Source organism: Alternaria metachromatica (genome assembly GCF_023757995.1).
Source record: "Alternaria metachromatica strain BMP 0045 chromosome Unknown scaffold_49, whole genome shotgun sequence".
Classification (NCBI taxonomy): Eukaryota; Fungi; Ascomycota; class Dothideomycetes; order Pleosporales; family Pleosporaceae; genus Alternaria; species Alternaria metachromatica.
Genome location: NW_026055540.1, coordinates 50,889 through 70,786, shown reverse-complemented (window position 1 = coordinate 70,786; position 19,898 = coordinate 50,889). Strand labels below are relative to the sequence as shown.

The window sequence follows — 19,898 nt, the reverse complement described above, 5'->3', positions numbered from 1 at the left end:
ACGTGAAATCATACTGCCTCCGCCACCCTGGTCTTATCAGAACCAAGGCATGTCTAGTATGATCTTCAACCTTGCAGCCGAGGTCACACGAGCGTTGATCATATGACAACGACCGAGTGTTGTAGTCATGGTGTTCGTTTTCGTCGGAGTTCACAGCCTTCTTGCCACCCTGCATTCGTGGCGAGAACACCCCACTGTCATCCTTCCATTGCTTACTCGCATAACTCACCGATAGGTGGCAGATGTTCCGTCAAAACCCTCAAGGCAAGGTACCACAGCGCGCATGCGTCTTCAAGCATACGCACCTCATGGCTATCATGCATTGTGCCTGGGCCTGGCGTTCGATGCGCACGTGTGAAGAAGGCCAGCGTTAGGGAGAACAGGGTACATGATGCTCCGTTGCATCCAGAAAGATACTGTATGAGTGAGTGGGCCCTGCATCCATTGGACGACGCAGGGGACGGGTCTGGAGCAGCGATTCAGGATTTCGCGCGCTTTCAGCAGTGGCTTATCGGTCACTTCGAACACCTACACTGCGAACCTTGCCCTCGGAGCGGATGGGTCGTATGGTAATTCTCGAAATATTGTGACTTCTATGAAGAGCTGTGAGATGGTGGATTAGATGCGCATCTCCTACAGCTGATTTCTTTCCTAATCTCAGAACAGTGTCGGCCCGCTGCGGAAACATGGTCTCTACACATCGACGGACCGTCCCATCACTCGCGCGTGACGGCACGCCCTTTGCGAGAAAACAGCGACCATGGCGCCACAGCGCTTGTCAGACGCATGCACGGCTCACCCATGGAGGGCGCATGTGGTTAGCTCGGCAGATCCTGCGGCCGAAGCCCACCTCTAGCGGGCTGTACCGATGCGAATGTAGCGGCCTGCGGCATCGTATCTAGGTCTTCTTCGAACGTCAATTCTACGAGTCCCACACCACCAGATTGACCTACAGTCAGCCTCTTGAATGATTCAAGAAAAAGGCGCCGCGCCCACCTGGTAGCTTGCTGCTTATCGATAGCGTCAAGTCCAATCGTAGGTACCGTGATCCTTCATCGTTCGTGTCATCATCGTGTGGGATCAGGCGTGTTGCCTGGATGCAGGAACGATGATCACTCGAAGCCTTGGCAAAATGGGACTCAGGCTTCCCATGGTGTCTTCCTGATCCAAAACCTGGCGTATAGCATATGCTACCGGAGTACTGGGTTCTGCAACCACCAGCCCGGTAGTGGTTGGTCGTATTCGAGGCCTTCCGGGACACACACCCGTTCCTCCGATGACCATGTACCGCAGAATCTACGGCGCAAGCACTACCGGAGCGCATGAAGGTTAGATTACACGCGGAATACCCTTGCTTTTTATCGATTTACAGGTCTCGGATGACCAACACCACCTACATCCGTCCTGTGGCGTGCTTCTCTGGTCATGATTATCCCGACAATGTCTACAGTTTCTTACTGTTCCGATGCTTGCTTGTCTATTTTATTGGCTGATGCTATACCCAAACGCACTCCTGCCGTTGCCTAGTCTCGCAGGCCTTCTCGGTTACGACACGGACACTGAGTTCGCAGCTGGGAAACCTCCAGTCGAAGTGCATGGCCATTTTTTGTCCATATCAGCTTTCAGCGTGTCACTCTATCGAAAGCCAAGTTATCGTCTCCACCATTTCGTCAGCCAATAGAGCCTCGCATCCATCCATCCAGAGCCAGTGAACCAGCCACATGGGAGACTAGGATGATATGCCCAGGCCGAGAATCCACCGCCATGGAACGGACCCCACTTGCAGCGAGTATGATGAGGGTGGGTGTATCATGTGAGACATGAGTCTGGTAAGAGTTCAGTCTATCCCCAAGCGCAATCGGGCCGAGCCATGGAATACGGAAACGAGTATCCAGACTGGGCAGTGTGGGCACTCTTCCCGTGCACGCCTCGTGCTTCATCGCGATCGATCCACGATAATAGAAAGAGTATTGAGCCTATCAACTGGCACACGAAATGTACTCTTCGATTGAGTGACCCGTGAAGGATGCTTTGATAGCAGATATCGATAAACTCCAGCGGCAGAACAAGGGCCTGGATGACATGACCGCGTTGACCGGTAAGGCTGACCTTACGAAAGACTCCTTCTGCGAACATGGCAAGGGTAAAGCTTCACCCGAGTAGTGAGGATGGATCGCAGACGAAGGTTGGTCAGCTCCTTCCCGGCCGTCTTTCCCTGCTAGGACACACATCGCAAGGTGCCACTTGTCTTCTCAACACCAACCCGTCTCGAAGATCCCAATCCTTCCCGTGTCGTCCCGACCCTTCCTTCCCGCCGCAAGCGCTCCCCAAGTCCAGTCTTTCCACTCAGCACTAGCTCGAACAAGGGGACCGGCGTACTTCCACTATTGAAAAGCGACGTTGGTGTGAAAGGATGCCACCCGGTCCACCATGGACGCGAATCCCACCTGGCATGCTGACGCCGTGGGCTTGGTTCTGGGACCTACTCCACACTCCTTCGCGTCGAAAAGCGAATACGGTATTCAGCCGGTCGAGGAGGTTCTGAGGGACGGTTAAGATACCACGTTGTTATCACCACCCGGCTCTGAGAGTGGTGGCGACACAGATTTCCGCCATGGCCTGAAAGTGACGCGTGGATGTGCCAGCCGATCTCGGAACGAAGAAAGGTGTTTGAGGGTCTGGGTGCAATCGGCAATGCATAGCGGCCCCTAGTGTTCAACCCAGCCGTCGGCGTGCGCGTAAAGCCTTCCTCCTCGGAAGATGGCGGAGTAGTGCTCCTTCTGATCGAGCTACGGGAACGTAGTCAGGTGACTGGGACGTCTTCGGTGATCAGCATATCAGCAACCAGCATGGCTATTAGCCACGACGGCCTTCGCGTGCGAGTCAAAGTAACTTTGCGTCGTCTCTTCTCATCCTCGGTTACTTACCGCACACGTGGCACGTATACGCTCCACGTGTGGTTGAAGAACATGTTCCTCGTCTCCTAACACAGGAAACAAGGTGTTGAGATTATCGACCTCTCGCCTCAAAGCGTCGTCATTCATATCTCGCAGCGGAGTGACGTACAAACACTCGGCTCGCCGAGCCAGAATGACCTGAGCATGATCCTCCTGGCCTGAAGTCAGCATCTGCCGGTTCTGAATATTGCCTAGAACCCCAATCTCCTCCTGACAGCACCCCCTCCGACCCAAGAGACTAATCAAACATACCTCAAGAACCATCTCACAAACCTCCACATAAGCCTCCGCCTCCCAAAAACTAAACCCAACCACAACATCCACTCCCCTCCCCTTCTCTCCACCACCCCACTCCTCAAACCTCAGCCTTCCATGCTCAAGATCCGATCGCACCTTCCACCTTTTCGACACCTGCAGCGGCGTAAAGTTCTGCAACATGTTATACAGTAGGGAAAGCGAAAGGAACGGCTGTGCGCCATCATGCACAATGCAGATTTTACGAAGTAGCTTGATATCTCTTTCCCACATGATGCGCCAAAGAATCTGCACGATGAGTTCGCGGCCGGGTCCGCCGATGCCTTTTTCTGTGTGCTCGGGAAGGTACCGGATGTAGAGTTCTTCTAGGGAGGTGAGGCCGGCGCGGGCGAAGTTGAAGGGTTTTACGCGGCGGCGGTTTACGTCTGGGGTGTAGAGTGAAGTGAGATCTGATGGGAGTTTTATCTGGAGTTTTGTGATGCTGGACATGGACGCTGGGGGTAATAGACTGGTTCTTCGGATTAGGTCGTCGGCTGACGACCATGGGAGCGTGAAGATCGTTGCGGTCCAGGCAAGGGTGTGGTATTCTTCATGTAATTGGCGGCATGTTGATGAAATTGATAATGGAGAATGCTGTAGTGGTGGTGGTGCGGTGCCGGGGTCGCGGGTGAGGATGTAGTCTATTATTTGGTTCTTCAATTCACCCGGTAGCAGGAGGAGCGGGGATTGCTGTGCCATTTTCATTGAGGTAAGACATCTGGATCGTTATGTATGTGCAGATACGCGTAGAAGATTGCGCGCTAATGCTTTCTGTGATGGCGAATATGATGAATTTGTTGTTCATCGTCGCTGCTGCGGAACGCGTGTCATGCTGTGTGGGGCTCATTCTGAAGCTTAGTCAGGGGTCCAAGTTTGATCTTGATGTTGTCATCACTTCTGCGCCTGCTCATTACACTCGAGTTGTGACGACAATTCCCTTGACATGCAAGAGCCAATCTATTTATCAGATCCAGTGTTTCGAAGGTTACTAATGCATATGCTTGACGCGAGTGGGAAGGATGCGACACGCCTTTGAGCATTATCTCCACGCGTACGCGACGCGTCCCTTCAGACTGCTTTCCCCGCCTCCAGCGTCTGAATACAACCTTGACAAACTTTACAAAGCATAGCATCAAGTCATCCTATTGCTACGAAAGTGTTCTTCGCGCAGTCCAAACAAGCTTTGCGCGCAACGGCATGGCTGCCGCCAACGCTTTTACCTAAACCCAGGCACCCAGGATAGCGCATCCGATCACATTCTACCCGGCACACTACACCTCGTTACCCGGACTGAAACATGTCCAGTACGGATTGTACCACTCGTAGCCACTATATGAGCACTCTAGAGATGCCGCCTACCCCGCTTGGGCTTGGGTCGATATAGCCCATCCGGCAATCTGGAGTTCATCTAAAAACTACCACATCGGGACCACGTACTATCGGCAGCAACCGAACCGATACCATTGGCACCAGGCAGCTGCACCATCAGCAAGCAGGATTTGCGCATGTATTAGCATGGTCATGGGGACTCTGATCTTGAGCGCTGTGCTCCCAGCAGAGCCTTCGTCAAGGTAGGATCGGTGATGGTCGGGCTCGGAGCGAGAGGTCGTATAAGACAGGCTGCGATGGCTAAGTTTCAGCAAAGTTGTTAATCGAAAAGCAGCAGCAGTCATGAAGTCCGTCGTCCTTCCATGGCTAGCAACGGTCTTTGCGCAGCAGGCCAGCGCTCATTGTTTGTACTTCCATCTTTGCCCTCAGAACCAATGCTAACGAACCTTTCAGATGTATTCAACCGCCTCATAGTGAACAACACCATCTCTCGAGAGTTCCAATACGTCCGCGACGTCTCTGGCAACGCCGGTACCTACAATGACCTCTGGCTCAAGACCTTCCCCATCTACGGGCCCGAAAACGCAAACGTCACATGCGGCCGCGGCTCCTTCCCCGTCCACAACGCCGATACTATAGAGACAGCGACCATTGTTGCTGGGAGCGATGTTGGACTCATGGTGTCTGGGCCCTACTACGAAGGTGATGTCCAAGGATACATCTTCCACGAAGGGCCTGGGCAAGTGTTTCTTTCTAAACTGCCGGATGGAACAAAGAGTTTGATGGAATATGACGGGAAGGGAGATTTCTTCAAGATCGCATACGCAGGGCCGGCGGACAAAACGACGTGGTCGACTATGGACACGCTGTCCATTAACTTCACGATACCCGCTGCCACGCCCTCGGGCCAATACCTTCTGCGCATCGAGCACTTCATGCCGTCTATGACTCTTGGACAGAGTCAATGGTTTGTAAACTGTGCGCATGTAGAGATCTTGGAAGGCGGCAATGGAAGTCCAGGGCCGATGGTTAGGTTCCCGAATGCGTACGCTGAGGATGACCCAAGCATATGGTTCCCGACGCCGAACGACCTGAGTTTGTACAAAGAGCCATCACCAGCTGTATGGAAGGGCTGAACAGTGGGTGGCTTCGAAATGTAAGAGGAGACTGGCATGGCTCTGAACATCACGAGAGAGATACATTGTTGCATGTGGAAACATGTATAACCGCATCATCCCACTATCTATCATGCATCCGTCTATGGTACCATATGTTCTTACCGCCACTAGATCTTGTTCAAACCCATCTTACCTTTCATAAGCCTGAACCCCCAAACTCCATCAACTGCGCTGATTGTGAAGAACGAGAAAACCAGACTTCCGCCAAACACCAAGCTGTGATATGTCCAAGCATCTCCCGCATTCAAGTCAACCACTTGACACGCAATCGCCCATGGTAAGACGTAGAGAATGTTCGATGCGAGAGACTGGTAGAGATACCAAGCTGGGCGCGTCGATACCAAAATCGCAGCCAATTGTGTCGACACACCGTACATGATGTAGCACCAGTCGATGGTGCGCCACATGCGCGCAGCTATATGTGAGACCTCCTCAGAGCCTGAGAGGTATCGTGCGAAAGGCTCAGCACCAGCGAAGGACATGATGAGACAGAGTGGGATCTCCACCATCAAGACTATGATGACAGAGTAGAGTGCCCAGCGTACCACATTCCACAATTGTCGACGTGTAATTTGCAGCTTCGCAGCTTGTGAGATGCTCACGATGGTCGCGCGCAACGCTCCCCATGAGTGCCCCACAAAAGTCAGTGTGGTCGCCTCAAGTGCCATGACAGGTACCATTATCAGCCCCCATCGGATGGTTGAGAAGACACCCCAAGCAGTTGCGTAGTCGCTGCCTAGTCCGACGATGCCATGGACCAACCAAAGGTATAGTGCGTTGCGGATGGCGGATTCCAAGAAGAAGATTGCACCTGGCCTGGCGAGTGTGACAAGAGCTGGTAGTGACGGGGCCGTACCGCAGCTGGATGTGTCGCTATGGACCGGCGACTTGGAGCTGACACTCGTTGTGTAAACAAAGTACGCCAGTCCAGCAAAAGCGGAAGTGAGATTGCAAGCGAGTGAGATACCAGCCTGCATGTTCACCGTGGGTGTGATGTTTCCGACATGGAATTTGGAGATGATGATCAAGTCGAGAACGATGTTGACAGCGAACTTGACGGAACTGATAATGAGTGGTACATCAGGCTTATCCAGCGCACGGGTTGATGTTGAAATCGCATACTCCACTGCCGAACTAAATGCAGAGAACGCGGAGATGCGAATATACGTGACGCTCACATCTCTGACCTCCACTGGAACAAAGCCTTGCGCAAAGGTAGAAGCGCCTGCGACAAATCCGATGCTCATGACAAGCCCGAGGAGTGATTGGAAGAGGATGAGAGTGTGAGTGAGCTGCAAGCGCTCACGGAAGCCACGACTGGACTTGTCGCCGATGACGAGGTAGGAAGCGCGCGGAAGACCTTCGTTCAAGACTTCTGCGACCACGCCGATGTAGGTGTACGTGTCTGTTGTGACTACCATGGATGAATCGATGTTCGCAACCCATAGCTTCGATAAGGTGCTATAGAGAGCTGGCAAGATGAAGGCGCAGATGTTGAATAAAAGCGCTCCTATGTATCTGTATTCAGTCAGTACACTTTCCATAACATCTGTGCAGTGTATCCATACGTATCGCGATGTAATGACGGCTTTAGATCGACGATCGCCTGTTTCTTCCACGATAAGCGCTCGGGATCTTGTGCTCCATCGAACGCTTCGTAGCGCTCATCTACCGCAGAGCCGTTAGGCGAGCTGGTAGCGACTATGTTACTGTTCTTGGAAGGAATCATCTGGTATCGATGTCGGGGGCGTGATTGCTGTCGATACTGCAAAGCGTGAGTGAGCGTGGGCATGTTATCTTATAACGTGTGGGGTAAAGGCCAAATCAAACAAGCGTGATGACAAACAACCCAGCCGAACGCACATGCACGACGCCGTGCACTGCATGTTCAATGAGCACAGTCAATGGGTGGTGGGATGTATGGTGAAGGGAAAGGCTCCGCGGGGTGGATGGTGGGGGACAGCAGTGATCCTTGCCGACGTACAGGATGTTCCGCGGAAGCACAAGGTTAAACATGATGGGGTGTTTGATTGGACAGGTTGAAAGCAAGAGCCATAATAGAAGCTCTCAAAGGAGGGTACATATGATGCGCTTTTAGGGAAAACATCAATGCTAAGCTTGATCATATTCACGAAATACGCGATTGTAGAGATCTAAGCAACTCTCGGGATAAGAACAACTCGCACTTGGAAGCCCTTGTCACGAAGAGAAGTCTTCCATGCCTTCAGCAGAGTAGAAGATACTCGCTAAGCAATGTCTCCTTCCTATACGAGGAGTCAGTGTTGGATTCCGCGTCCGCTGCTGCACGGTGCTGGTCGACATCGTCCACCACTTCATGACCGTAGTAGCTGCCGTCCATCCATCCATCTACATGACATTCTCCGACTAACTTCCACTGCACTATCTCTTCATTGCATTCTCTGACTAACGGTAACGGTATACTATTGTCGGGGCGAATCTTTCTTATAACGAAAGGCACATCACTCCCGTCGAAGATGACCACCACATCACCATCAGCCGCTGTATGCGCCTTGCCCATATACCCTTTGAATGTGGTGAAAAACCGGGGATAGTCAAGCTCGTTGATATCCTCGAATGACACATGACCGAAATCTTTGGGCACAGTTGGGAGCGTGATGTACTTATGCGAGGTGATTGTTCGCCAGAATCTTCTTCGAACTTCTTCAGCTTTTATGTCTTTCCTCGTGGGTTCTTCGTTGAGAAGCTTCTCGGCGTCTGCTTGGATAACACGATAGACTTCCACTAAATTTGTGCTAAAAGTCTCATCTGGGCTGTCAGCACCAGCACTCCTGGGAAGGCTACTCGGATCTTCGAAACAGTCTTCGTGAGCCCACACTTGTTGGGGGAGTGAATAACTGCTCTCGAATTCCTCGAATTCCTTGAATACTTCCGGCATGTCTCTCAATGGTTCTTCCCATGGGTCCAACGTAATTTCATCGACACAGCCAGGTGTGTCCCACCACTGTGTCTCCCCCCACCAACTTTTTGGAGCTTGACCGGACTTGCTGTATTCCACTCCTCTCTGATATGCCATCTCTCTTGAACGTACGGATTGAAGGTCCCAACATCTACTTATACGATCTACAACTACCCCACGAATACGTACAGATGCGGGTCTAACTACTTCAGCGTAAGCAGCTCGTGTTTTGCCTGCATTTTGGATTCCGACGCGTTCATTGTGGCCGGAAGACAAGAAGCTCGGTTGGAAAAGAAATGAAGGACGCGGCTTAGGTCGATCTAGAAAGGAAGAGCAAGGCTTGGCTTGATCCAGAAACACAGCGTCGCGCAGTATCTGCATATTGCCATTCGTGAGCACCGACCACGTGAAGTCCAGAAAAACACCCGAGAGACTGAGATTGTAGTTGGGTACAATCCTAGTATGTGTACTAGCAAGTCCGAGGCATGCGTAAATCAGGTCCCGCTCATCGGTGAACTTGGGAGGGTAACGATGGACCCAGCGACACCAGTCGTACAACGACATTTGTGGTGAAAAGGTACCTGATTGCGCGTGCCACATCGCACGCATTCGGATCAGATTTTCAACTAGGCCGTGACTTTTAGTGATCCTAATGCGCAAGTCCAGGTCCATATTCATGTTTATGAACAGATGGAAAAGAAGCGACTCAAGACGCGCAATCGCCCTTTCGAATGTTTTGCAATCGATATGTCGATCACCAGCGTGAAATTGTACCTCTCTGGCGAGAACGAACTCTTGTATGATCCATAGTCTGGTGAACCATTGGGCTTCGACGATGCTAAGGATTGTAGTGGCGGCGTTGTCGAATAAATCGATGGGCTCACGGTGCGCAGTCGAAACATTGCCATCAAGTGATTCTCCAAGCAACTCCACGTGCTCGAAAGCTTCACGAAGGTCCTTGTTGCCCAGCCAGACAAGTACCATGCTCGCTGCCGCATAAACCAAGCCCATGTTCCTGACTTGATGACCTTTCTCATCGTTATCTGACTGGTTGATGCAGATAGCGTCCACCCAGAGGATCCGGCTCCGATGCGGATAGCGTAGCGCCTGAAGCGCAAAACTTAGGTTCTCTGTGATAGACAAGGCCGTGTTGCTTTCTACATCGTAAAGATAGCATTCGGGAAAGGGGCTGCCCCAAACGTACGAGATAGCCTCGAACTGAACATCGGAATCCGTTCGGTGTATCTCGAGTATTCGACAGAACAAGGTTGAGTCACACGTTCCTGGTAGAAGTTCGAGGACGCGAATTGAATCAGGCGTCTGCAGCGGTGTGTGCGTGTAACGCTTGACCGTATGGTAGATCGAATCGAAGATATACAATGAGTCGGAGATATCGATATCAGAGGCTTTTGAAGTTAACACGTTTCTCAACCGAGACCTTCTCTTTGCGGATGAGCCGTAAGAGTTGCGGAAGGTGTGGTTGGCTCGTCGTCTCTGGGTCGATCCCGGGCTGTCGCAGTACCTTGGTATGATATCTATATCATGAGGCTGATCGAAAGACATTGTACGCCGGCAAGACGAAGGACTGGCTGCAAGATGTGCTGTAATGTGTCAATTCCTAGAAAACAGCATTGTTAACTTTGGCGTGCAGCTTTGGATCCCTTCGTGTGCAGTCCATGAGTGATGCGGACAACAGATTTGGGTGAGTCGCAATGAGGGGTTTGAGAGGCTGAAGGCTGAGGCCGCCTTTTACACACCTCTGTTCACTAGGTCTTATGAAGTCATGCAGGAAGGCCGCCCAGACACCTATCACAGCTCGCCATGGCGCAATCTTGTGATCGGTGTTGATAGCGCAGAGCGGAGCACGGTACACTACGGAAAGCGACCAGTGCGTTCATTCTCATGATATCGAAACGAGATGTGTAATGTAGATGATCTTCCACATGCTGGATAATGATGCGATGGGATAGAGATGCAGCGGCGAGGAGGTGCCAGGTACGCCCCGCAGACTAGGCCCAAAACTGTTACCGCGCCCCTCCCCACGTGCCCAGGTGGGCTGCGAGGTATGGACCTCCACACTTCAACACGACATTCCATCAGCGATCGAAGAAGCACCTTGGAAGTCATTGTTCAAAGCATGACTAGGTCGTACTGGAAGAGTCATGTCTCCCGATATCGAACGACGATGGCCTGCTCTTTCCCCATAGCGCAGCTAAACGCATCCACCTCAGTGTCTCAGTGAACAACAGCACTAACCTTTTGAATCTCACATTTCAATCCGCGAGTTCTGGAAGCTGATACGTCTCTACGGGTGCGCTATGTGTTAAACTTGCTCTTCATCGCGACTTATAAGCTTTCATGTTGTTTAGTGGTCTGCGCAACGTTATCAGCGCTAAACACGCAAGTCTAAGACGACCAAGAGCCTCTTCGAACAAAGCACCAAGTGTATTCACAGAACGGTCTCGGACCGTACCACTGGTACTCTGAGATATCTTATATTGGTTTCAGCTGTCAAGATGCTGAACGTCCCATCCCTCTCCCGCAAACAACACACACAACCACCGATACACACAACCCCAACGCCCGACCCGAACCACAACCTAAACCACAAAACCCACACCCTCCCCTCCGGCACAACCTTCCACATCTGGACCCCCTCCCTTCCCTCATCACCCATCGCAACAATAATCCTCCAACACGGCTACGCAGAATACTCCCTCCGCTACCTAACATCCCACTCCACGCTAATCACGCACTTCCTCGCCGCTTCCTACACAATCTACGCCCTCGACCTGCACGGCCACGGCAAATCCCCCGGCCATCCCCGCGCCGTCGTCCACGTAGGAAAAGCCGTAGCCGACCACCTCGCACTACGACGGTATGCTGTTGAACAAGGAGGGGGAAGACCGGTTGTACTGTTTGGGCATTCACTGGGCGGATTAATAACCGCGGGGAGTGTGGTGGAAGATCCAGAGGGCATTGAAGGGGTGGTACTGACGAGTCCCGCATTCCCCGGTCCCTTCCCCTCCTCCGCTCGTCTAGCCATCGGGATCTTAGCCCACACCCTACCCACAGTTTCCATCCCCGGCCGCTCCGTACCCATCTCCAGTCTCACACGCCGTGCGGTCGAGATAGACAAATACCTGGCCGATCCCCTATATTCCAAGAAACCGATATGTTTCTTAACGGCCGCGACGGCCGTGGATGTTGCAGACAGTGTTAGAGCGAAGATGCGGGAGTGGACAGTGGCGACGTTGGTGGTGCATGGGGATGAGGATGCGTATTGTGATTGGAGGGGGAGTGAGAAGTTTGTGGCTGGGATAGGGACAGGGACAGGGGAGAAGGTGTTTGAGGTGGTTGGAGGGGGGAGGCATGAGTTGTTGAATGATGAGTGTGGGGAGGAGGTTTTGGAGAGGGTTTTGGGGTGGATTGGGGGACGGGTGTAGGGATGGATAGTTGGTGACTGGGTAAGAGTGTGATTGATATGTTTTAAACGCCGGCCAATGCATATCATCCCAAGTTATAGCAATGCATAGCAATGCGAGCCAGACTAGTGATTACACAAGATGTTGATATCCGTATGTCATTCTACATGATTGTGGATGAGCGCGGAATTAAAGTGGTATCGTCCTTGAGCTCAGAAGTGGGGTCATCTTGCGGAAAAATGTGCAAGTTGAAATCAGAGCCATTGCCCAAGCCGCTTGCGCTGATGATCTCCTTCTTGAGAAAAACACTGGACATGTCTAGACAGTGCTTCCACTGCTGAACACCTTGCCGAAAGCATCTCCCTCTTCCATACTCAGTCCCTCGTCTAAGATGTCGTGCGCCATGTTTACGACTTCATCTTCGATTCCCGCTTCTAACACTAAGCCCTCACTGAACGCCAGTCGCGTCAGTGCGACGAGATAGGCATGATGTCCGCCTAACGTATTGACCAACTTGCTCTTGATGTCGAAATCGGCATTCGTCGTGGCGACGTGATAAATCAACTTCATGGTGGCGTTAATTGAATCGACTTTCCGGTCTTGAGTTGGTGCGATGGGATGTCGATAAAGACTCGTCACGCAATGGTCGAGGTACTTGATCAGCCGGCCAATGCAGAGGCCGTTCTGGGCTAGACGACTAGAGCCGTATTCAGGGATAGAGAACTGCGTCAGGACCGAGATGACGAGTAGGCGGAGATCCCACAGGTCCGCTTCGGAGATAGCTGGAGCTTCATCGGAAGACTCCGAAGGATCTGGGACGGGCTTAGGCAGCTCGGTGAAGAGGTTGGTGAGACGATGGACCAGGGCGTCTTCGTTACTTGCTTGGTTGTCTTGGGCGGAGTCTGCGAATGTTATGGGCCCTATTGAGGTGGATAGTGCAGAGGTGCCAAGTATGCGCAACATGAGCGTGATTTGGGCATGTGGCTGCTCTTTGACGAGGAGCATGATGGCGAAGCTTGAAGGAATCGCTTGCCATAGACGAGCTATTGCTGTGGAATCTATTGAGGACACACAGCTGCTGGCGATTAGATACAGCAACTCAAGACAGTCTTCAACATCGATGTGAGATGCAATCTCTTGCTGCTTCGGGGAGTAGAGATCCGCAACTGCCTTTTCACCTCCCTTTGCTGCTTTTGAAATAGGGTCCGCCACGAGATCGACAAAAGCGATGATGAGCGGTACTACGCGCTCGGTGATCTTGACCGCAGTCTCGATGGGCTCACACGCGAGAATGAAGTGCAGCGCATCGAGTATCAGAGATGTCGGAGCGTAGTACTTCTCGGACTGACACCGTTTCCACAGGTCGAGGAAGATGTGACATATCTGTACTGCTAGCTCGTGCACATCAGATGTATTGATCTTCGCCAGGGCATCATACACGATCGAAGATAGTTTCTTGGATGGCTTGGACGGGAAAGCATGCGACGTGAGTGCTTCGAGGACGCGATCGGTGCCATTTGATGATGGATGTGACAGCAGGCGGTGCAGGAGGGTGAATCGGCGGTCGTCGCGTCGAAAGTGCTCGAGCAGTGCGGCGTCTATGACAGGTCCCACGGCTGGCGCTGGCTCTGTCTCTCTGGGCCGAGTTCGCGGTTCACTCAGCTGCAGCGCAGGCAGTGGTATGGGGCTCTGGTCGATAGCCTGCCGCTTCCGCTTGCCGGCTTGCTTTGGCGTCGCCGTCTTCTGCCTCTCGCGGTACTTTGACGGTGATGCCATGACAACGTCGTCGTCGTCAAAACCATCGCCCAGCGGACCTCTCGTCTTCTGCCCCCTCTTAGGTGTGCCAGCTGGGCTGATTGCCTGCGCACCTGACTTTGGTCGTGAGGGCATGGTTCTCCCAGGCCGTCGGGTCATGACAGCCTCTCGCGCCTCGTGCTGGTTGAACATGTTGTCCGTCTGCACCGACTCCTTCTCGCGCCGCAGCTTCTCCATCTCGGTACGCAGCTTGGCCAGCTCGGTGCTGTGCGACTGCTGCTGGTCCGCCAGCTGGCGCTCGTGTTTGCGGTTTTCGGCATCGTAGCGCCTTCGAAGGGTATCGGCCTCGCCCGCCTTGGTCTGCAGCTTCCCCTTCAGCTCCTCGGCTTCTCGCTTCTCGCGCGCCTTGTCTTGCTCTAACTGCGATGATCAGCGGGGCGTCTACAGACTGAGGTGGACGTGTCGCACCTTCTTGATGCGTTGGAGCAGCGCATTGGGGTCAGCCTGAGACCTGCGTGGCTGCTCCTCCACTTCCATCTGGTCATAATGGCAATGCTCGATGATGTCGTTGATGTTGTCATCGATGTGACTATCGTAGCCCTCCTCGTCCAGCGCATATAGAGGCGGCGGACTATGCGCATCGTCCAGATTGACTACCTCGTCGCCATCGTCGGGGCCGTAGTCGGACTCTGGCTCCGTGTCGGGCTGGTGCTGTGTCGCGCGGATGGCGCTCGCCTCGAGATGCTGCAGGGCGTCGGCGGGAAGGTCGTCGAGGTCATCGTCAGAAAAGTCGTCGAAGTCGTCGTCAGCCATTGTCGGTCCATCTACCAGCGGGCCTGCGCGTGAGCATGTCCCAAAGCGGTCGCGATGCGGGGCGCATGGACGCGTTGTTGGCGTGTTGGCGCAGGCGTGTTTGGGTGCTAGGGAAATTCACATGCAGGCTGCAGGGTCGCTAAGCTAAGCGGCGGTGCCATGACGCAAGCTGCCCGTGGTTACTTGTCCGCCAATTTCACTACTTGGCCCAGTCGAGCCTGCCGCCAACACCACCTCCTTCACCCACCCCGCCCTCACCCATCGCGCCTTCCCCTCCGGCCTCGCCCCGGCTGCCCCTATACCCCCAAGGATACCAGGCGCAACCGCCCTCTCCTCCTTCACCATGGCGCGCCCGAGAAAGGACGTCAAGTTCAACCACCAGGTCCGCAGCGCCAGCAACGGCAGGGCGCGGAGACCCTCGCAGAGCATGTCCGAGTACAGCGACCCGGGCAGTCCGACTATCAAAGAAGAGACGGCCCCTCCCGTACGTTGGCAGTCCTCTGCCCACGTCTCCCCAGCTGACAGCGCCAGGCCTCCGAACAGCCCCCCCAGACCGAGTACGAGAAGAAGAAGGCCAACTTCATAACGCGCACCACATGGACCCTCGTCATGATTGCCGGCTTCTTCTGGGCCCTCGGCGCCGGCCATCTCTTCATCATCATCATCGTCACGGCAGTCCAGGTCATATCCTTTAAGGAGGTCATCGCAATCGCAAATGTGCCCAGCAAGGCCCGCAGCCTGCGCTTCACCAAGTCGCTGAACTGGTACTTCCTCGGCACCGCCATGTACTTCCTCTACGGCGAGAGTGTCATATACTACTTCAAGCACGTCCTGATGGTCGACCGTCTGCTGCTGCCCTTGGCTACCCACCACAGGTTCATCTCCTTCATGCTGTACATAATCGGTATGTCTACGAATTCCATTTTTTGTACCTATGCTAATTTCCCCAGGCTTCGTCTTCTTCGTCTTCTCGCTCCAGAAGGGCCACTACAAGTTCCAGTTCACCCAGTTTGCTTGGACGCACATGGCCCTCTTCCTCATCGTTGGACAGGCGCACTTTGTCATCAACAACATCTTCGAGGGATTCATCTGGTTTATCCTCCCCGTGTCCATGGTCATTACCAACGACATATTTGCCTACCTCTGCGGTATCACGTTTGGACGGACACCCCTCATCCAGATTTCGCCCAAGAAGACATGGGAGGGCTTCCTCGGTGCCTGGTTCTTCACTGTTATCTGGGGTATGCTCGTTGTCCACTTCCTCGGCGACTACAAGTACTTCATCTGCCCTGTCAATGATCTGGGCGCAAACATCTGGTCCGGCCTCGAATGCAGGCCAAACCCGGTCTTCATCGCGCGCGACTATACCGTTCCCTTCCTTCCCGAGGGTCTCCCCATCCCGCGAACATTCAACATTATGCCAGTGCAATTCCACGTCATCATGCTCGGAACCTTTGCGTCTCTTATCGCGCCCTTCGGCGGCTTCTTCGCTTCTGGCCTGAAGCGCACCTTCAAGATCAAGGATTTTGGAGACTCAATCCCCGGTCACGGTGGAATGACTGACCGCATGGACTGCCAGTTCATCATGGGCTCGATCGCCTTCTTCTACTACTCGAGCTTCATCGCCGTGCACCACACCACAGTCGGTGGAGTGATTGAAGCAGCCATCACCGGACTCACCTACGAGGAGCAAATGGAGGTTGTCAAGATCATGAGCAAGCACTTGGTGAACCAGGAAGTAATATCGCCAAAGGTATGTGATGCTCCTATTCCTACAGGAACAATGACTGACAGCTGCAGGTTCTTGAACTTCTTTCAGAACAAGTCGTGAGGAGGTGAGCACGTGTTGGTGGGGATTACGACGGACTTTAGGTATTTAGGGATGGGAAGAAACGCTACGCTTGACGTTGTTTCTACATAATACGGTACGGAAGGGCATAGGCTTTGCATGAGACGTGTTGGTATTTGGGCGCATATACCCTTTTTGCGGCTTGGCACGGGATAGGAAAAGCATTTGGAAAGTGCATATGTGAATATAATTACAAACTAAGCTCTTACCCATGCTTCGCTTATGGTGATGCACAAGTCGCAAGTAGACATGTTGAACCGAGGCGCGCGCACAGACGCAACATGTTACGCTGCGCGCATTGAAACTTTGGCAGTGCACATCACCCACGCCAATGCCACCCCGCCCTTTCGTGAACGACGGCCTGTGGCGATGCCTTTGTCCAGGGTTTCCGTCGAATGCCGGAACGACACCGTCCATTGCAAGAGCAGGAGCTAGACTGCTACAGCGCAATGCATCGCGAAAAGGCGACAAAGCCCACTGCGGCCGTCAACTGCGTACCTACAACCACTCCAGCGCACCCTCAGCTGCGAACGACACTTTCTTCTCGCAGCCCGGGGCTGCCCTGAACGGCTTCCGGTCCTTTGCAGAAAAGCCTCGCGCCTTCCCTCCGCACACTTCACGAGATAGACCTCCGCTCGCCCAGCTCCCGACCTACATCCTCTACGAACATGTGCGGGCCGAGGGCGCCAAGGGAAACTTCGACGAAGTCATGAACATCTGCAGGGTCTTGATTAAAGACAGAGGGGAGGTGCCGAACCGGGAGATGTACACCGCCGTACTACACAGCTTCGTCGACTCAGTCAATGGCACGGCGGGAAAGGTCCGCAAGGTGCTGGAAGAGATGGGCTTCTGGGACGAGACTGATGGATCTCTGACCGGAAAGCCAAGAATCTTGCTGGATGCACGGGGCTGTGAATGCGTGCTTGAGGTGCTCGCAGTGCACCCGGACTACCTCCTTCGCACCGACATCCTCGAATACATGAAGTCGCGATGGTTCATGCCATCCGACCGTGCGCGCAACTTCATCATAGCCGGGATGCTACGCGAGCGACATTTCGAACACGCACTCGAGTTGCTGGAGGAGATGGTCAGGAACAAAGCACGCGTAGAGAGCTGGCTGTTTGACAAGGCTATATGGATGTTGCTGGAGTTTGGTGAAGTCGAGGAAGCATTCTACGTGCTCAGTCTCAAGGAGGGTGTACACAGCAAGAGTAGCGGAACAGGTACAGTCCAGTTCAGCATCGCTCTCTGGGGAGCTTTGCTAGACGCCGCGGCGCACAAGCAGCTCGTAAGTGGGACTGTGTCATATGCATTCTAAGGGAAGTTGCTAACACTGTGAAGTTCGCAGAGACGAGCCTCGTATGGATTGCGCAAGTTCAGCCGGGCTACCTGAAGCCTGGCACTGGCACCTGTCTGCACGTACTCACTCTCGCCTCACGACATGGAGACATCCAGCTCGCTACCGATGTCTTTCGCGTCCTGACCGAACGAGGTACAACGTTCACCTCGCAACACTATGAACTGCTCATATCCACATACCTAAACGCCAACGACCTCCACGCAGCTCTGTCTGTCATCCTCATCATGGTCGATTCGAACTTGAAGGTCAACTCTGGGACCTGTGATCCTCTCTACTGGTATCTATCCGCAAAAGATCATAGCGATGATAGCAGACCGATGCAAGCCTTCAGATATCTGCAAGACTTTGAGACTTCAGGCCGTAAAGTTCCCACCGCTGCCGTCAACGCATGCATCAAAGCCAGCATCGCAAGCAAACGCCTCGAAGAGGGCATCGAGATTTACAAAGCCCTGCACACGGTATCTCATGCTGGCCCGAACACAGAAACGTTTAACATTCTGTTTCAAGGCTGCCATAGATCCGCCCGCAAGGAGCTTGCCATGTTCTTTGCGAACGAGATGGTCAAGCTGGGTCTCAAACCTGACCGCATTACGTATGATCGTCTGATCCTGGTGTGCCTAGAATCGGGTGACCTGGAAGATGCTCTGCTCTACTATGAGGAGATGCGGTCAACGGGCGCGACAGCTGGCAAAAAGGGCCCCTTGAAGCCTAGAAGGAAGACGTGGGAGACGTTGATCCACAGGTGTGTCTTGAAGGGCGACGAGAGGGCAGTTGCGCTGTTGAAGGATTACAAAGCTAGTGTGGAGGAACCGCGAATCGCAGTGGAGCGAGCTGTCATCGATCGCTTCGAGTATGGCATCATACCGACCAATCTGGCGGAGATCGGACGAGCGACATCCGAGCAGACAGCCGAAGCTGTCAAAGACCGACATGGCAAGCCGGAGGCTGGTCAAACCCCAGACGCTGACTCGGAAACGTCGGAGGGACGAAGTGGGGCGGAGCCTGAAGGAACGAGCTCGAGTGCGAACACCGAGACGGGGACACAGAGAGCCGAATCCGTTGACGGGCTTTCACAGCTTATGAGAGTTAGCAAGAGCACCAAGCAGTACTAGAGTTTGAGCATTCATGCAAAGCCATCAGCAGGTCAGACATCGACTGAGGTCTGGCCAAGCAATAACAAGCTACACTATCGTCTCGCGCAAAGTCTTATCTCGCCGCATGCGCAGGTACATACTTTCAAACTTACCGGCGATTTGTTGCTGTCTTCTAGCCGACCCCACGGGTGTGGAGCAATCAGGCAGATTCCCTGGTTAACCGCCTGTCGTTTCATCATCAAATCTGGGCCGACGCACTACCCACGCACCTTGAGCAAATTGCGTCTCTCGCCCGAGCAGCGTGCCATCTTCCGAAGTTACGGAGCGCGCACGGCGAGGGTGGAGATAGAACAACTACCGAGGCCGTAATGCGAACCAATCGCGCCGCACGCGTATCAAGGTTTTTAAGCACCTAACGTCTTCTTGGAAAAGCTTAAATCCTGCCGCAGAGCCTCAGTACAAATTCGGCCCACATGAAGCCTCAACCGTCATGATAGCGCTGCGACAAGGGCGTAAGGATTTTTCCTCCCCAGCCGCTCGCTTTGAGGCGAGCGACGCCGAACTATGGCCGCGGACGCAGACGCGCCCTGCTTTGCGGTCATGCTGCGAGTCAATTCCCGCAAGCACGGACTGCAGACCGGTCAACAAAGTCGAGGCCGTTTGTGGAGGGTTACCTGCTAGTGTTGCGGTGTATGGGGTCGGTGCTAAATCGAGGCATCCGGTGCAGCTCGCTGGCTGGCTATACCTGTATCTCCGGGTCAGGGTGTTTACCCCCAAAAGGCGGAGCACTAAGGCCGTCAATAATGCACTGACTGGAGTTTGTCTCCAGAGTAGTGTGCCCACATTGCAGGATATTGTGGGGTGCGCTTCTGGAGTACAAGTACTGAGCTGCTGTCCATCCCGTCT

At 53.5% G+C, this 19,898-nt stretch overlaps 4 protein-coding genes across 4 annotated transcripts; 2 read left to right on the top strand and 2 right to left on the bottom strand.

The window, feature by feature from the left end:
• Nucleotides 1-4,922: 4,922 nt before the first annotated feature.
• J4E83_010682 (uncharacterized protein) lies at nucleotides 4,923-5,716 on the top strand (the record flags this gene model as incomplete). Its single annotated transcript, XM_049337562.1, has 3 exons — nucleotides 4,923-4,927; nucleotides 4,976-4,983; nucleotides 5,034-5,716. The coding sequence occupies 3 exons, from the start codon at nucleotides 4,923-4,925 to the stop codon at nucleotides 5,714-5,716; spliced, it is 696 nt and encodes a 231-aa protein (XP_049183321.1).
• Nucleotides 5,717-5,865: 149 nt separating this feature from the next.
• On the bottom strand, nucleotides 5,866-7,487 carry J4E83_010681 (uncharacterized protein; the record flags this gene model as incomplete). The annotated part of the gene is made up of 2 exons (XM_049337561.1): nucleotides 5,866-7,294; nucleotides 7,345-7,487. The coding sequence occupies 2 exons, from the start codon at nucleotides 7,485-7,487 to the stop codon at nucleotides 5,866-5,868; spliced, it is 1,572 nt and encodes a 523-aa protein (XP_049183320.1).
• Nucleotides 7,488-12,439: 4,952 nt separating this feature from the next.
• J4E83_010680 (uncharacterized protein) lies at nucleotides 12,440-14,689 on the bottom strand (the record flags this gene model as incomplete). The annotated part of the gene is made up of 2 exons (XM_049337560.1): nucleotides 12,440-14,296; nucleotides 14,345-14,689. The coding sequence occupies 2 exons, from the start codon at nucleotides 14,687-14,689 to the stop codon at nucleotides 12,440-12,442; spliced, it is 2,202 nt and encodes a 733-aa protein (XP_049183319.1).
• Nucleotides 14,690-15,032: 343 nt separating this feature from the next.
• J4E83_010679 (uncharacterized protein) lies at nucleotides 15,033-19,010 on the top strand (the record flags this gene model as incomplete). Its single annotated transcript, XM_049337559.1, has 6 exons — nucleotides 15,033-15,173; nucleotides 15,221-15,593; nucleotides 15,640-16,442; nucleotides 16,490-16,524; nucleotides 17,052-17,826; nucleotides 17,880-19,010. 6 exons carry the CDS (start codon nucleotides 15,033-15,035, stop codon nucleotides 19,008-19,010), a joined length of 3,258 nt encoding a protein of 1,085 aa, XP_049183318.1.
• Nucleotides 19,011-19,898: the final 888 nt, after the last annotated feature.